This window comes from Botryllus schlosseri, chromosome 9 (assembly GCF_051294905.1).
Source record: "Botryllus schlosseri isolate E-star chromosome 9, Bs_hap1, whole genome shotgun sequence".
Classification (NCBI taxonomy): Eukaryota; Metazoa; Chordata; class Ascidiacea; order Stolidobranchia; family Styelidae; genus Botryllus; species Botryllus schlosseri.
Genome location: NC_137244.1, coordinates 14,640,860 through 14,656,121, shown reverse-complemented (window position 1 = coordinate 14,656,121; position 15,262 = coordinate 14,640,860). Strand labels below are relative to the sequence as shown.

The 15,262-nt window shown below is 44.7% G+C and overlaps 4 protein-coding genes across 5 annotated transcripts in view; 1 reads left to right on the top strand and 3 right to left on the bottom strand.

The window, feature by feature from the left end:
- LOC145446678 (methyl-CpG-binding domain protein 2-like) overlaps positions 1-15,262 on the top strand; it is an 89,215-nt gene that overhangs the window by 59,405 nt on the left and 14,548 nt on the right. The window contains exons 1-5 of one of the 2 annotated variants that reach the window (XM_080325032.1): positions 7,929-9,233; positions 11,275-11,418; positions 11,923-12,013; positions 12,151-12,328; positions 13,651-13,772. In XM_080325032.1, the coding sequence (XP_080181158.1) occupies positions 8,898-9,233; positions 11,275-11,418; positions 11,923-12,013; positions 12,151-12,328; positions 13,651-13,750 (849 nt within the window). In that variant the 5' untranslated portion in view covers positions 7,929-8,897 and the 3' untranslated portion in view covers positions 13,751-13,772. Of the gene's footprint in view, positions 1-7,928; positions 9,234-11,274; positions 11,419-11,922; positions 12,014-12,150; positions 12,329-13,650; positions 13,773-15,262 lie in introns of those variants that run through there. The other variant, XM_080325033.1, reaches the window with a different exon arrangement.
- Positions 128-2,084, bottom strand: LOC145446680 (protein unc-93 homolog A-like). Its single transcript, XM_080325035.1, has 3 exons — positions 1,802-2,084; positions 1,245-1,414; positions 128-494 (listed from the first exon to the last, which is right to left on the bottom strand). The coding sequence occupies exons 1-3, from the start codon at positions 1,941-1,943 to the stop codon at positions 201-203; spliced, it is 606 nt and encodes a 201-aa protein (XP_080181161.1). The 5' UTR covers positions 1,944-2,084; the 3' UTR covers positions 128-200.
- On the bottom strand, positions 1,968-2,880 carry LOC145446679 (protein unc-93 homolog A-like). The gene is made up of 2 exons (XM_080325034.1): positions 2,584-2,880; positions 1,968-2,521 (listed from the first exon to the last, which is right to left on the bottom strand). The coding sequence occupies exons 1-2, from the start codon at positions 2,684-2,686 to the stop codon at positions 1,968-1,970; spliced, it is 657 nt and encodes a 218-aa protein (XP_080181160.1). The 5' UTR covers positions 2,687-2,880.
- On the bottom strand, positions 3,863-10,945 carry LOC145446677 (protein unc-93 homolog A-like). The gene is made up of 5 exons (XM_080325031.1): positions 10,603-10,945; positions 7,733-7,897; positions 6,921-7,670; positions 5,569-5,738; positions 3,863-4,880 (listed from the first exon to the last, which is right to left on the bottom strand). Exons 1-5 carry the CDS (start codon positions 10,688-10,690, stop codon positions 4,575-4,577), a joined length of 1,479 nt encoding a protein of 492 aa, XP_080181157.1. The 5' UTR covers positions 10,691-10,945; the 3' UTR covers positions 3,863-4,574.

Here is a 15,262-nt window from a genome sequence, read left to right as displayed (position 1 = left end):
GTACCGGATTTTCATTGGCGTGACAAAATAATTTAATATGTCTATTGCTAGAAGCTTTCGTAATCGAATCCATGATTTGAATTATGCAGATCCTTGAACCCTGGTGAATTTTTCTTGCGTAACGTTAGCGTAACGTTATGATCGCACGCGGTCCTCAAAACGCGTTGCGCTGCATTCCATCAGTATTTTCCACCGCGCGATCACCCGGTTTTGTTTTGCTCCTGGTCCCGGAGCCGTTCTGCTGCAAAATACAGCGAAACCCCGAACGTGGATGTCGCCAGCATCACGATGACGTAAGCGCGATTACAAATCATAGGGCTGATGAGATACGCGACCGCTGCCCCGGCGGCGCCCCACAGTGTAAAAGAAGAACTGCCCGCTTCTTTGTTAGCGGGGAAAAAGATCACGTAGCTGGCGTTGATCAGCGTCTTGCGGCTCGTGTAGATCGCACCGTACAGGCAAAATGCGGCGTAGAAAATCCACGCATCCGTAGCCTGAAAAATGTCACCGTCAGGGCTGTGCAATCGGTTCACTTTACCATCGACTCCTGAAACTTTTACCACTCCGGCTCCAGTTCCGACTCCTACTCTAGCCTTCCTGTTTATCTACTCAAAACATTTTACGTTCATTACATTTTTGGTTAATATTATCACAAATTGCATCAACCTATCTTTGTATTGATTCCTAATACCAGTGATTCTGTATTTGCAATTTGCAGAATTCCAGTGAAAACATTTCTAGAATCATTCCTTTAATGAAGAAAACACTTATTTTGTACTCAATATTATTGTATTACAGTCCAAATTAATTTCAATCATCATACAAAAGCAGACGCAAGTATATGAAAATCTTTATGATCGTTCGTTTGTAGACCTGGTATCGAGTATATTTAAGTGAAACAAGACTGCCTTAGCAAGATCTTCTTTCATCGATGACAAGAGATACGAAATAAGACTCGATCAACTTGAATGCTTTAAAGCGTACTTCGTAGAAATAAATTAATTTGTGAAGGTCCTGCTACGTGAAGAAGTCGATCACTTCTGTAATTGCAGCGGCTCATTTTGTAACATCTGATAAATTTGGTTCGATTTTGAAGTACAGTATAGTCCAGCCACTATGTGTTGCTCCGACTCCAAAGGGTGTTACACAATTGCTGTGACTCCGACTCTACCAAGACGAAACTCGTACTCCCAGCCCTGTTCAATATCTATCATCCGTATATTAACTCGGTGCAAGGCGCTCACCACATTTGGTTCCCAGAAGAGCAAAAGTAAACCGGTCGCTGTTTCAAAGGTTAGCGCCACTAGCAGTATCATCCGCCTTGTCATTATGTAGGACAGCAAGCCCGAACCGTATCCTCCCATTATGGAACCGATTCCGAATAGGGAAATGCCGTATCCGACATATTCGATGCCTAAAACCAAGAAGTATCTTCATAAAGAGTATTTACTACCCTAGTCGTAGCTTTCAAATCATGGACATGACTCGAATGTATGGGTGCATCGCGCGGCTAAAGACTTAAATTTGTATCTCGCCATTCATGCTATGAGTTTACACTTGGTTAACTGACACTTTCGTCGTTACTATCGCCGTTGCTGCCGAAGTAGAATTAAAAGTAACGCGGCAAATATCTGCTCAATTGCAAGTAGAAGTAGCGATTTAAAAGAATTTCAAAACTACGTCTGAGAAAGTAGATTTGATCGATGAGTAGAAGTGCTTCGGTACTGACCATCTCTGGTAATGTCATAGTACAGCCGTAGCAAAACGGATAACCTATGTTGGCATCACGCGGGAAATTTACCTTCATAACACGTCATCCAGTCTCTTGTAAATTGCCCCATCACGAACCCTTCAATTATTCCTTTGCTGAATGCAATCGGTATCAGCAACCGGCCTGTCGGGTCGAATATGTTGAGCTTGGCTGTCGATAATATCTTAGCCATGACACTTATCTTGTTCGTGGATTCTTACAGGCTACCGGTGTCCGGTACTGCCTTGTCATCGTCGAGTTGAATGTAATGATCGCAGTTACGTGCGTCAGTCAGAACGCACCACTGAATTAACGCGGCGATCATTTGTAAAGCGGCGAAAATTCCAAACATTATGTGCAATGCCGTAGAATCCGCGATGCCGGCTTGCGTATCCAGTGCGACGGCCCCGTAGCCTTTACCACAAGCATGTATTCCGCAATCGAGTAATTTTTTAGATCCGGAAATGCTCATTCGCGCGATTGTGACGTTAGAATCGTTCGTTACTGAAGTCGCCTCAACTGCAGTTGTCGTAACGGAGTGTAGCACTGCAGACGATATAGCATTACCGACCAGAAAGGAAGCAGACAAAAACGCCATAACGATCCCGAAAAAGTGCTCCGTCGTGGCTTCCTTGTCTGCGTTGTTTATGGAAGAGTATTCCGACGACAGGGCCCTAACGTAGCTTCGCAGCGCGACCCAGAAAATCGCTCCTCCGCACCCGAGAATGATCGCGCTTGGTATCATGGTGTAGTATCGAACGTAGCAGTTTGCTAAATAGATAGGATTAAACCCTTAAAATGTAGATAGATGACTGATATTTGTCTTTACCTACCCATTGTGTAGATGGAATATCCAAATGTACCCATTGCCATTGGTTTTCTTCCGCCTAACGCCGGGACCGCCACCGGCGTTAAGAAGAGGGCAGATATTGCCATCGACGCATACAGCGCGCTTAAAGATAATGTACCGATCGATTTGTTAAGGCTGCTCTGTAGTCCTGTAAAAATTAACTAAAGGTGTAGCAATACTGCAACTCATGGCGGTCGGCACCACCTTGTGCTCGATCCTGTTTTGTGTTCTTGCATAATATGTGATTCGTTGAATTTAGACGCGGATTTTATTCTTCACATGCTTTCAATCCCCGTGTTTAGTGAAGTTATCCGAGCTCGACTGTTGTAAGTAGGTCTTTGCTTACCTTGCACGCTGTAGTATGCGCTGAAGTTTAACAGGATAGAACTGCTAACTGTGGCAAGATTCATCCGGATCCGAACCCTCCGTTTCATGGTTCTGTATCTGCTTTCCGTTGTCTCCCTTTTCCAATCCTCTCGTTCAAAGTAATCTCTCGTCCAAAGTAATCAGCCGATAGCCACTTTCTATACTACCTATTAATTGCGAATATATGATTTGAAATAAGTTTTTTCGGTTTTTTGCTATTCTCGTCAAAACTGTCGCCATGTCACATAGTAATTCTCCATAAGATGTTATTGGAAATGAACTTGAACTGCGTCTTTGTGCGATGGCTACCGGAACAATATCAGTAATTGGCTTTCTAAATTGATGCAGTTCATTGGTAATGGCCACACATCACCCGACTAATAATGAACACTGCTGGCATCCGGCACTCCAGCCAACATACATCCAAACGCGAACCGCGGCGCGACCTACAATGGAAAATGATTCATCTGAAAATCGATGTTGTTTCGCGATCTCCGGAGTGCTCTTGGTTAGACCCAGGAGTGAAAACACTGTTACGCTAGGGCTCGATTATATTGGTACCTGCTCACTCGTTATTAAATTTTGCAATCTCGCAAGCAATGCCTAGGACATGACAAACCGATGCGACTTCTTCATTTTACAAACTCACTCCAAACAAATAATGACATCATCGATACAGCCGACATCCAAAACACTATATCACAGTGATACCGTTTTTTATCAACTAGCTATTTTGGATCCTCAGTCGTATGTCTCCCTGCATGACCCTGAATATGGAGTCGCGTTTTATCAGACGCAGAATCCCCTGTACTTTCCATTACTATCCGCATTGCCTGCGCCTTTCACCACTCTGTTCGCGCTTCTACTCTATGGCCCACCTGGTAGTTCTAGATCAATCCAATTACGCTAAAAATTATCTCGATCCGGATATTGCGTCGATTAAATATGTGTCGAGCTATTTAGGATTTACGGCGATGATCAATGGTAGTGGGCCAATCTGGGACCTTAAGCCGGCAATAATGGAAGGCCGAAAATGGTTCGTATTGACGAATAAATTATGTAATTATTCACATTAAATAAGATAATCACTAAATGAAATAAGCCCAACGTAAGACTTCAGTAGTATGTATCTAAGCATTCTAATGCATCGGAATTTAATCCTGACCACACTCTCACGTGATCAAATACCCCTAACGGTGCAAGACCGACATAATCTCTTTCCTTCGCAGTAAGGAAATAACACGATAGTTGCACGTTTCTTCAAAATTGCATATGCATAACAGCAGTCGCATCAAATCTCTTGATTCATTTTGTTATCAACCATAATTATTCGATGCGGAACAGGAACGTTGCTGATTTTAGATCACGGTGATCTATTTCGAGAGCGAAATGGCGTGAGGAAATTATGCGCGTTTCCGCTTGCGCCCAGACTTCGTCTGCTGCGGCTCGTCCGTATTTTGTGTACACGGGATGGTTGAAATGTGTTGAGTGTGGATGTTGGATTCATAGAGTTTGTCTTAGTGAAGGCATGACTTGACATACGCAACACCAGCGACGAACACACATCTCCATTTGTGTACTCTATTATTACAGCAATCCCACGTAAATCTACCCCTCTTCACGCTTCAACTGGTCTCTAGATTCGGCTCGAATTCGCTCCGCCACGTAGTACAGCAAAGTCCCCGTAACCGATACTGCCATCAGGATAGCGATGTAGACGCGATTGCAAATGGTAGAGCTGATAACGTAGGCCACCGCGCCTCCGATAGCCATCCACAACGTGCTGGACGAATTGGCCGCTTCTTTGTTGCCGGGGAAGAATATCGTGTAGCTTGCGTTGATCAAGGTCTTGCGGCAGGTGTATATGATTCCGTATGCTCCGAATGTGACGTAGAGGAGCCACGAGTCTCTAGTCTGAATGGTGAAAGTGTGAATGTTGACACGCGTAAGAGTGGGTATGTCTTGTTTGAGGACAAGGTGTTCTCCATGACGGTCCGTTATTATAAAAATTGCAATAGCGTCATTATTTCAAAGATTTGACCTCATTTTATACGAACTTATAAAGGAAGTTGTATTTGTCCTTATTTTTTACTTTTGTCTTATTTTCGGCATGTCAGTTTACAAATCTCTCTGTTATGCAACCCCAAGTTTTGCTCGACTCGATGGCAACCCCGAATAGGCGATTCCTTCCAGCTAAAACCTATCGAATCGAGTATTTCGCATAACGAATTGATCGAAACATCACTGAATTCAGTCTGGTTCGAATCAGCTGCGATAAGATTCGGTTATTATTCGTAGCAATGGGTGTCAAATATCTATCGTGTGGTGTATCCGTAGAGTAGTCTTAACCTGACGCGGTCTAGTCCGGGGCCTGATTATCGTAGGCCCTGGTCTAATCTCATATATTTAATTATTCTTCATCGTGGCTGATTGATCAGTGATTATAGCTGAAGTGTGACTTCAATTTCACTGGTTCTCCGCGCTGGTCGCTGCTCAATGAGCAAACTCTGTGACAGTTGGTCCCCTGTAATCTTTTGTAGAAACAAAACCCGTAATTTCCATTCCGTCTACGTGTAATCTATCGGACACCGGAGAGTCTTACCATATTCGGCTCCCAGAACAGCAAAAGTAGAGCCGATGCCAAATCCAAGAATAGCACAACCAACAGCATGGTCCGCCTGCTCACCACGTAGGACAACAAGCCAGACCCGTAACTCGCTATTATAGACCCGATTCCGAAAACAGAAATTGCATATCCAACATACTCGATGCCTGTAAGATAAAGAATATGTAATGTTAGCCTGCTTTCTTCATACATGCGGCACGGTGTCCAAATGTCTATACTATAATAGGGTTACCATATTTCAGCAACCCAAATTCCGGACACTCTTTAGCGCCCACTAGTGGATTTGAAAAGGAGTTATGACGTCACACCAGCAAAGCTTTGGTCATAGACCAGAGGTGGTCACGGTCCGGCTCAGGAGTATGTGGCTGTGTGTTGTATAACCAGGACCGAAAGCACATGTTTTCAGCCCCTTCCGCCCAAATAAACAATGATTTTGAGCCCACACTAGGTGCTTGCTATATGAATCTGGTCGATTATTTGAATGATTTCTGTCAATAACATTGTTCGTTCCATATATTACTATATAGATACTACTCTCCGCTCACATGATCAGAGTTAGCGGTAGTGCTGGTGGAGGATGATGAGTTCGAAAATACTGGGAGCGCAATTGCACATCGTTAAGTCATGTTCATGTCCTACCCAGAAGATTGTTAATCAGCCTTATCCTGGTGCGCACCACGGTGCTTTTTCAACACCCCACATCCAGTGGTTTCCAACCTTTGATGGTCGCGACTCCATCTATAATTTGAAAATGTTCCGTGGCCCAGATCAAAATTTTACGAGCTGATTACCAAAAGAAGCACCTTTGCCCAGACTTACTCATGGGCTATTTTGGAAGCTGATTACGTTCAACATATTCGCAAACCCCAGAATAAAGGCAAACGACCCCCCCCCCCCGTTCGGAACCACTATCTTTGAATAAAGAATGTAAACGGCCTTAACGATCTCTAGGAATATACCGTTCTCATATTATTGTGATTACAATTTGGTTTATTCCAGTAAATGAAGGTCGTTTTTATTTATATTTTATGGCAGTTTTTGCGATGGCGGTAGTCTCCATATTAAAATCAAAAAATGTGATAGTAAATCGCGCACAGCGCGAAGAAAAATATCATATATCAGCGTAAATATTCCCAAACAATATTGTTTTTATGCTGATTTACGAAAAAAATTATGAGCCTACGTCAAAATTCCGGACATTTGGCATATTTTAGAAATTCCTCCCGGACGCTAGTTTGAACAGTGAAATTCCGGCCATGTCCGGGAAATTCCGGACGTATGGCAACCCTATACTATAACCAACCACACGTGGTGTGTAAGCGTATTACCGTTATAGCAAGTCATCCAATCTCGAGTCAGTTGCCCCATCACGAATCCTTCCGTGAGCCCAACGCTGAATGTCAGTGGTATCATAAGTCGGCCGACTGTGTCGAAAATATTAAGTTTGCTGGTCGCTAATATCTTTTTCGTGATGAGTTGCATCTTTGAAGGTTCTCTTGCGTCACCACTGGCTATCATTTTTGTGTCCACGCAGTCGCCGCCTTGCTTATCTTGCTGGTCGTCAGATTGCAAGTCCGTGAGGACGAAGTACTGAACTAGCGCTCCGAGCATTTGCGAAGCTGCGAACACTCCGAACAGTATGTTCAGCACCGGGGAATCAATTAGTTCCGTTTCTGAAGCGCGCGCGTTTTCTATTAAACTGGGATAATCGCAATTGTGTGTTCCACACGAAATTTCCGTGTCGGGTTCTGTTACGTTTGCGTCTTTCGCGGTCCACGTTTGCTGGGTTGTGAGATTAGAGATGTTCGTTTTCGACGACACTTCATGCGTAGGTAGAGTTATTGATTGGAACACTGCCGATGATATGAGATTTCCTAGAAGCAGGGAAGCTGACATGAACGCCAGAAAAACGCCGAAAAAGTGCGTGGTTATGGTGTCTTTGTCCACTTTGTCGATTGAGGAATACTGCACGGACATGGCGCGGATGTAGCTCCGCAACGCGACCCACAATATAGCACCCCCACATCCGAGAATCACAGCACCCGGTATAAGCGTGTAGGGTCGAGGGTAGAAGTTCGCTGAAAAAATAAGATGTTACAAACTATTCGAATGATATATAAGGAAAAGTGTCGTTGCTTACCTATTGTGTAAATCGAATACGCGAATGTGCCCAAGGCCATCGACTTTCTTTCGCCTATCGCCGGCACGACGATGGGCGGCAGGATAAGCGCGGATATTGTCATGGATACAAACAGCGCACTCAACGATTGTGTTCCTATTGATTTGTTCAGGCTGCTCTGTAACCCTGAAAATACATTTCGTGCGCTGTTTAGCGATGACGTGTGGATTTAGTTTTTTCGAATCCTAATTATGTTTCGTTCTGGAGTACTGAGTGGTCCGTGGACATATGGGCTTGCTTCGCTGGAGCGTGTGGGTAGAAGGTAAAGATTTGGGTAAGGTCTAATTTCGCGTTTAGGTTTAGTTTTGGGAATATAAAGTCACATGCTCAATGTTGGGTGCTCATTGCGCAACTGTCGTTTTTCATTGCTTCGCATGCTCAAATGCCAAGGAAAATCGCTTTATCATCCAAATCCATTCATACGGTGCTCACTGCTCAGTGCTCATGGTCAATGCTCAGTCAGGTTTGTTCGAAAGTCACATGATATAGAAATATAGATATACTAGCACTGAGGACTTCATTTTAATGTTTAAAGCCGATATGATATCACTCGCCGATATCGACACGAAAAAGCACCCCCCTCAGTCAATTATTAGATATTGATCATTATACAGTCCGCTCGGGGCATGCAGTAAGTCACGACAGAACATCCCGTCACATTGCTGACTGGAATTGCAGTTGCAGGTCGTTTGTCCGCCAGGGTAGCAGAGAAAGCGTTCTTTTGCTCTGTCATTGTGACGTAATTTAACACAATGCAAGTAAGAGGCTAAGACAAGTCTCGCAGGCTAACGGTAGAGTACCGGTAGGTCGCAATACCTCTTCTACGTGGCGTTGATGAGTTATATTAAATCAAGATTGGATTGTCTAGGATTTACTTCGAGCACGAACAGGATAAGGTAGTTGCGACCCGGTAGTTCATTCCGGGAGTATCTAGAACTCTACATATCCCTGCTTTATACTACAGGACTGCACTAATTCGCCTAACCCTGGGTCGTCCCTTCATATTTGGTAGTACAGTACATGTACAAATTGTACATTGTGCATGTACGTACAATCGTACATTCATGATCCTTATTTCAATTATTTTTGCTTAGTGGAGAGAATAGTCTGATGGTTAGATAGCTCGATGAGCGAAATGGTTAATAAATGTTGCGTGTTAGGCTGCGTCTCGGGGTTATACTGTAACAAGTCGCCGGTGTCGTCGTTTCACTTCCCGCTGGACAACGAAGCACTTTGTTCCGAGTGGTTGTGGTTTATGGATCGCGATAATTGGAAGCCCAGCAAGTGCTCTGTGGTGTGCATAAGACATTTCGAGGAGAAGTTCATTCGTAGGGGCATACGAGCCACGCTGCGTTGGAATAGGGATCCAGTTCCGACTTTATTTCCGCCGAGGCAGCTTCCAGTGGCAGGCATAGCATTGAGTCGAGAGTCTCCAACAGGGCTTGCATTTTCAGCAGATGAGGTGAATGCCTTCAGTAGATTTTTTAGCATATGGATGTACTCTTTGAGCTGTGGATGACGGTGGCTCGGTTAGAGTTCACTCTCTGGGCAATACCTCAATAGCGCTCGTACGGAAATTTAACACATGTAGTCGAAAAAGGCCTGTTTCTGTTTTTTTTAAAAGGCCTTTTTTTTAAAACACTGGTTAAAACATGTTTGAAACAAAGTGTTCGGTGTTATTATCAAATGCTGATAACACTTCATATAATGATGATTGCACCACTTGACTACGATATGGATAGAGTTTGAACCCCGCTTTGAACGTGGGGGATGTAGCTCAAGTGGTAGAGCGCATGCTTAGCATGTGTGAGGCACCGGGATCGATGCCCGGCATCTCCAGTTTTAGCGCTCGTACGGAAATTTAGCGCATGTAGTCGAAAAAGGCCTGTTTATGTTTTTTGGCGGCCAAGGTTGTGGCAACGCAGTCTACGGCGTCGCAGTTGCACCGAAACGCACCTTGGGTCTTGGTGTTTTCTGGGGTGGAATTTACGGCAGAAATGCCTGTGTCTGATAGTTCCACAACAGGCTGATGTTGATTTGCGAAATAATTTCGGGCCTATAATAACGTGTAATTTCACACTGCATAGCGTACCCCCAAGTGGTGTATGGACCCCTGGTTCGCTAGCTTAGCCGTTGGGGTAGCTTTTGAAAAGTTCTTCAATCTACCAATCCTATTATAGGCTAACGATGCATTTTCATTCATGAGTGGTTGAGTGGGCCTGTTGCGAAAGTGCTAAATATTTTCAAAAATGCCTTTCCTGTGGTTCTGTCAAGTCGTTTCAGGTATGTCTTGTTGAACCATTTCCTGCTATTTCAATGATCTGTCGGCCATCGACAATCGGCATAGCCTTTACTGCTATGAAAATTAGCGAGTCACTTGATTTACCCGTACTAGAGTAATAGCGCCGCATTCTCCGAATATTACAAACAATATCATACGCACGGCATGTTTTTGCTGCGTCAATTTACTTGCCAATATCACAACCAACTAAAATACCTAGGGACGATGTGTTGTAAGATCTGAAATGTTTTTTTTTTCTACTAGTTCTCTGCTCACTCACAGGGTGAGATATTACAAGTACCGAGCTATGTTACACGACAGAGCTTGAATGATAACACAATCTCCTGTTTGGCATATACCTTGTACCCGTACCCTTGTACCCCGTACCCCATCGGTTTGAACGGGCACATCATGTTTACCAGTCTGTTTTCACCTGTTAGCGAGGCCCTTGGTATTAATAACTTCATGAGGAGTAACTATTGCAGGAAATCATCGAGGAAACGATATGACGTCATAATATGTTACACAAGTAAACAGTACCTCTGCTTACCTTGTACGCTGTAATACGCGCCGAAGTTCAGAAGGAACGATATGTTGATGGCGGCTAAATTGATCCGTATGCGTAGTCTTTGTTTCATCCTGGCTTGTTGAAACACAGCTTAGGCAAAACCGTTCTCGACACTGCGTGCGCTCAAATTCGTCGAAAGATCAAATAGTGGACGCGCGGTCGGTTTTATGTCCCTTGCGGAGTAAGTTTGCTTTGTGCGCGCGATATCGCTTGGTCATCAATACGATCACGGTGCGCTATTTGTAATCGCGTGTGCGAATTATCATTGTGCAATGTGCAGTTTCAAAATACAATAAGCAAACGAAAAAAGCAAAATTTCGATGAAGTGCTAGACAGCCCGAAGGTATTTGCGTGAATTGCGTCAGGCGTTGGAGGTACTACCCGTCCTAGTCTGCAAATACCTCGTCCCTTGTGCAACGAGTAACAGGCCGCGAAGGAAGCGTGACTCTGACGCAATGTACGATGACGATGGCATTGATGATTACAGATTGAATTCGTGGCGCCAATTTCCAAGCCCTTGCGATGGTACGGAATGAAATTCATTATTGTCGATACATGCAACCAGCAAAACTGTACATTCCCTTGACAGATAGGCGGTCGCGTGTCTTCATATATATTGTGTGTAATTTTATTGTGAATTCGATTTCCTTACAGAGCGACCGCAGCGGCCTGGATACGTCCCTGCCCGCCAGACAGACCGCGTCTATTTTCAAGCAACCAGTCACCAAGAAAACCAACCATAGGCACAACCGTGTCAAGTCGGACGCGTCACGGTCGAACGGAAAGACGCCGCAACAGGTAGATTGCGCATGCACGCGATTTTTGGCGCCTTTTTTCTGCTCGAGACTCTCAGATCTGCGACCCTGGTTAGGCTCACATAAAAATATCGGGGCAGGCTCGGTAATTTCGACATCAGCGTTGATGCCAGAGTAGATGTGACGCCGTAATTTTGTACTCGTTTACAAGTAGAAGTAGGGGTTTCAAAGACATGGCAAAACTACATGGATTGGAAGTACAGAATGGAATGTTTGAAAAGTACTGCAGTGAGTATTTTCAAGAAGTAGATTTGGTCGGGAGGCTCGCGTACTTCATATAGATGTAAAATTAGTTATACCTAAAATGCAGAAGTGGTATAACAACATCGTCGTTTGAGTAAGTAGTGCAAGTTGGCAAAACTTCATTGAGTGCTCCGAAAAGGGCTCATTCATCCCACCCAGTCCAAGCTGCGAAGGTCATGGCGATATCGTAGTGCCATATACCAGTACCATAAACGCAAAGTTCAATGCGTCTTGATGTCTGCAGCTTTTCAAAGAAAAACGCCTGTCGGGACTGAACGCGATGGACGTCTCGGAAAACATCATTGCATCATTGGATTTGCCAAAGTCTTTGCAAGGTATGTCGCGCAGCTATGCTACATAGTCTTATAATTGAGTAGAATTTTAAGGCACTATTCGCACTCCTACTAGAGTAGCAACGCTGATTACTTTAACCACATCTGGTGGCTAACACGCGTGTTCGTGTTTTCCTCAGCTGTGGGCCCGGACACGAGTTCTGACGCTCTCCTGCGCCGCATAGCGACCCATTTGCACCAACGCGGACCGCCCATCACCGGGCAGACTTCTAGCATTGTGATGAAGGACGCGTGCGTCTGGCTCAATACCCAGCAGCCCCTGTGCAAGGCGTTTGTTGTTACCGAGGACGACGTCAGGTGAGAATGAGTTGGGGTGGATGCAGCTTGCAGGGTTTCCAGATTAGGACATTGAAAATTAGGGTTTTAAGACTGGCTTCGTATTCGTGCCCGTTCAATACCGAGAATACTATTACCGAGAATGCTGTTACCGAGAAGGACAATACCGAGAATGGCTATTACCGAGAATGCTATTACCGAGAATGCTGTTACCGAGATGGGCAGTACCGAGAATGGGCAGTACCGAGAATGCACAGTACCAAGAATGGGCAGTACCGAGAATGCACAGTACCGAGAATGGACACCACCGAGATTGGACATTACCGAGAATGCAATATATGCAATGCAGGCATGTTATGCATATGAACAGGTTGTGTGCGTGCATCACGGCGTTGCCACATTCGGTATCGATTCTCTGGTATAAATTTCTTGACAACGTCCGTTACAGTAAGCTATAATTCTTGGCGTCGGCCATTCTCGGTAATGTCCGTTCTCGGTAATGTCCATTCTCGGTTTGGTCCGTTCTCGGTAATGTCCATTCTCGGTGACAGTATTCTCGGTAATGTCCATCTCGTTAATACCATTCTCGGTAATAGTATGGAAGTGGAACCCTTCGTATTGGATTAGGCCCGGAGTTTCTTACGTTTTTTTCTTTTTCCGTGTTTTGATGAGCCAACGTCATATCTGCTAGACATTAGGTCAGGGATTCTTATCCTTTTTTTAGCACGGAGCCCTAAATATTTGGATTGCCTGCGGGGTTACCTCCTATTGTGCGTGCGAGATAATTTTTTGAACCGCACTACCACAGTAAATTCGGAGTAGCCTAACCGCGAAATTTGGGCAACCCATTAGCAAAAACAAAGGTCATCACGTCAGGCGTCGCGGCCTGATTACCCAGTAGCAGTGCAATTTATTTGTGTTGGTATCGTCTGTGTGGCTATCGTCGCCTGTCCTTGTCAAAAATAAGGACAATGTATTTAGTATTTTTATGATTCGTAGTTGTAATTTCAACTCTGGCCTTTCCTGAACCGCCTACAACTAATTCGTGGATTCCAGATTATGAACCCCTGCATTAGATCATGCCCGCTCGGCCTGCCTAGAATGTTCAAGGTCTGGTATTGGGTGGATCACGATATTCAAAGTCCGAGAGTTATCAGTGATTTACATGAAAGTCCACCAGGCCTACGTTAAGTTATCGAAGACCACGAGCCCGCCTTCATATTGAAACTGAAGCGCCGCGGCTGTACGCGAAAACGCAGCTCTGACACCGGCAAAACCAGACAGAAATACCCGGGACATCTCGTAAAGTTTTTTTCATAAATCCGACCGCAATGATTGCCTAGGAAACAAGAGAGACGCGTGCAATTGGCAAGGGAAAGGCTCGAGGCCGCTCTCAAACACCAGGACGTTCTCAACAGACAGGAACGGACGCTGCAACCGTGACGCGCAATCGGACAAAACCGTGGTGAGTTGTTTTCGAGGGTCCGCCAGTGGGCGTCAACCAGCCACCCGTGCAACTGGCAGACTGCAAAATGAGTACGTGGGGATTTTTCGATTTCTGTCCGAAGAATAGTGATATAAAGCTCACGTAAAGTAATTGTAACAATTAAAAACGTAATAAACGTGTCGTTTTCCGAGTCGATTTACAGGATTGATGGAATCGGAGACGAAGTTTTCAGAGTTGGAGTATCCGGTAAAGTAGCGATGAATGTCAAATGATATGTAGGTCGCCTACTCTGGCATAACCGGAATAAACATTTGAGATAAGAATTGTCGTGTATATGCACCAAGACGTGAAAAAGATATGAAGTCCCTGCTTTGCAATTGGTGTTCGCGGCGAGTGATTGATTTATCGCGACATGGTTGCGTACGCGAAAATATCGTAGTCTGGCGGTATGAAATGGAAGACTTGCCGCTAGCCTGAAATCTAAGTGGAAAGGCGGACGTGTTGAATTCCAGACCAATTGAATGCGGCTGCATCTCGCGTTACTTTCCATAATAACGAGGGCGGAGTTGTTACTTTATTCCGACTAAACGAGCCGTGCTGAAAGGAGAATCGGAGTGTTCTCGCCTGATTTACTGAAACAATGGGCCGCGCACCATTACCTGTCAATTATACGCGCCCGGTAACTCGATATCATCCGAGTCGTGCGGTAGGCTGGATCGCTGCGTTTCTCCTGGCTCGCGTTTGATAATATTATGCCTTATGCTACGACATAGTGTCGGTGTGGAATCGTCTGGGTCTTGAATGGATAATGGTGATTTGCGCGGCTGATAACGGGACGATATGGCGATGAAATGACGTAGGCGGTTGATTGTGACGTCACCAGCGTGAGTGACATCACGGCTGTCTCTGGGTTAGTTTTTCGGAGGTATTCGACGGAGCATGAATTCGGGTATCGAAGGTGCGAATTCGGACTTTGATAACATGTTTAGAATCACAAATATATCTGATCTTCATGCGATTTTCGAACGAATTTCGATGCGCTACTTTAATGGATGGGCCCTTTTCGTTTCTAAAAATCAACAGATGAAGATACGCGTTCTCTCGGATTTGGCCACGTTGGCCACTTGGCGTTTACGAAGATAAAGCACGTTCCGTTCATATCCGCCTCTGAGACATATCGGTTGAGATTTGTTACGTCACAAATCTGATAGACGGTTCTGCGATTCATCTGGAAATAAACAACGGAAGAAAAAATCCGATACCCGCTACGTGGCGCATGCTGTCTGTAGCGACAAGGGCGAAATCGAACTCCGCAGTGATTCAGTTCAGGATTGAGCATTATAGGCTTTAAATAGCCCTTATTGTGACGTCGCAAGTACCTTTTGTGCGACCAGAAAAAACACTGTCTGTAAGCAAGAAAATTTGGCCTTTTTTTCGATGACATCTCTTTCATTGCACTTTGTGACAATGCTGTCACGGCCGCACAGAAATTTCGTTTACACAAACGT

Bases quoted from the DNA above. Each gene is read 5' to 3' on its own strand.
- LOC145446680 (XM_080325035.1), bottom strand. From the start codon at position 1,943: ATGGCTAAGATATTATCGACAGCCAAGCTCAACATATTCGACCCGACA. The intron at 1,415-1,801 runs GTAAATTTCCCG...TCTTGGTTTTAG, and splicing joins CTGGATGACGTGTTATGAAG to GCATCGAATATGTCGGATAC. The intron at 495-1,244 runs GTGAGCGCCTTG...GACATTTTTCAG, and splicing joins TCTTCTGGGAACCAAATGTG to GCTACGGATGCGTGGATTTT.
- LOC145446679 (XM_080325034.1), bottom strand. From the start codon at position 2,686: ATGGCAATATCTGCCCTCTTCTTAACGCCGGTGGCGGTCCCGGCGTTA. The intron at 2,522-2,583 runs GTAGGTAAAGAC...CTATCTATTTAG, and splicing joins ATATTCCATCTACACAATGG to CAAACTGCTACGTTCGATAC.
- LOC145446677 (XM_080325031.1), bottom strand. From the start codon at position 10,690: ATGAAACAAAGACTACGCATACGGATCAATTTAGCCGCCATCAACATA. The intron at 7,898-10,602 runs GTAAGCAGAGGT...ATGTATTTTCAG, and splicing joins CGCGTATTACAGCGTACAAG to GGTTACAGAGCAGCCTGAAC. The intron at 5,739-6,920 runs GTAATACGCTTA...TTTATCTTACAG, and splicing joins TTGGATGACTTGCTATAACG to GCATCGAGTATGTTGGATAT.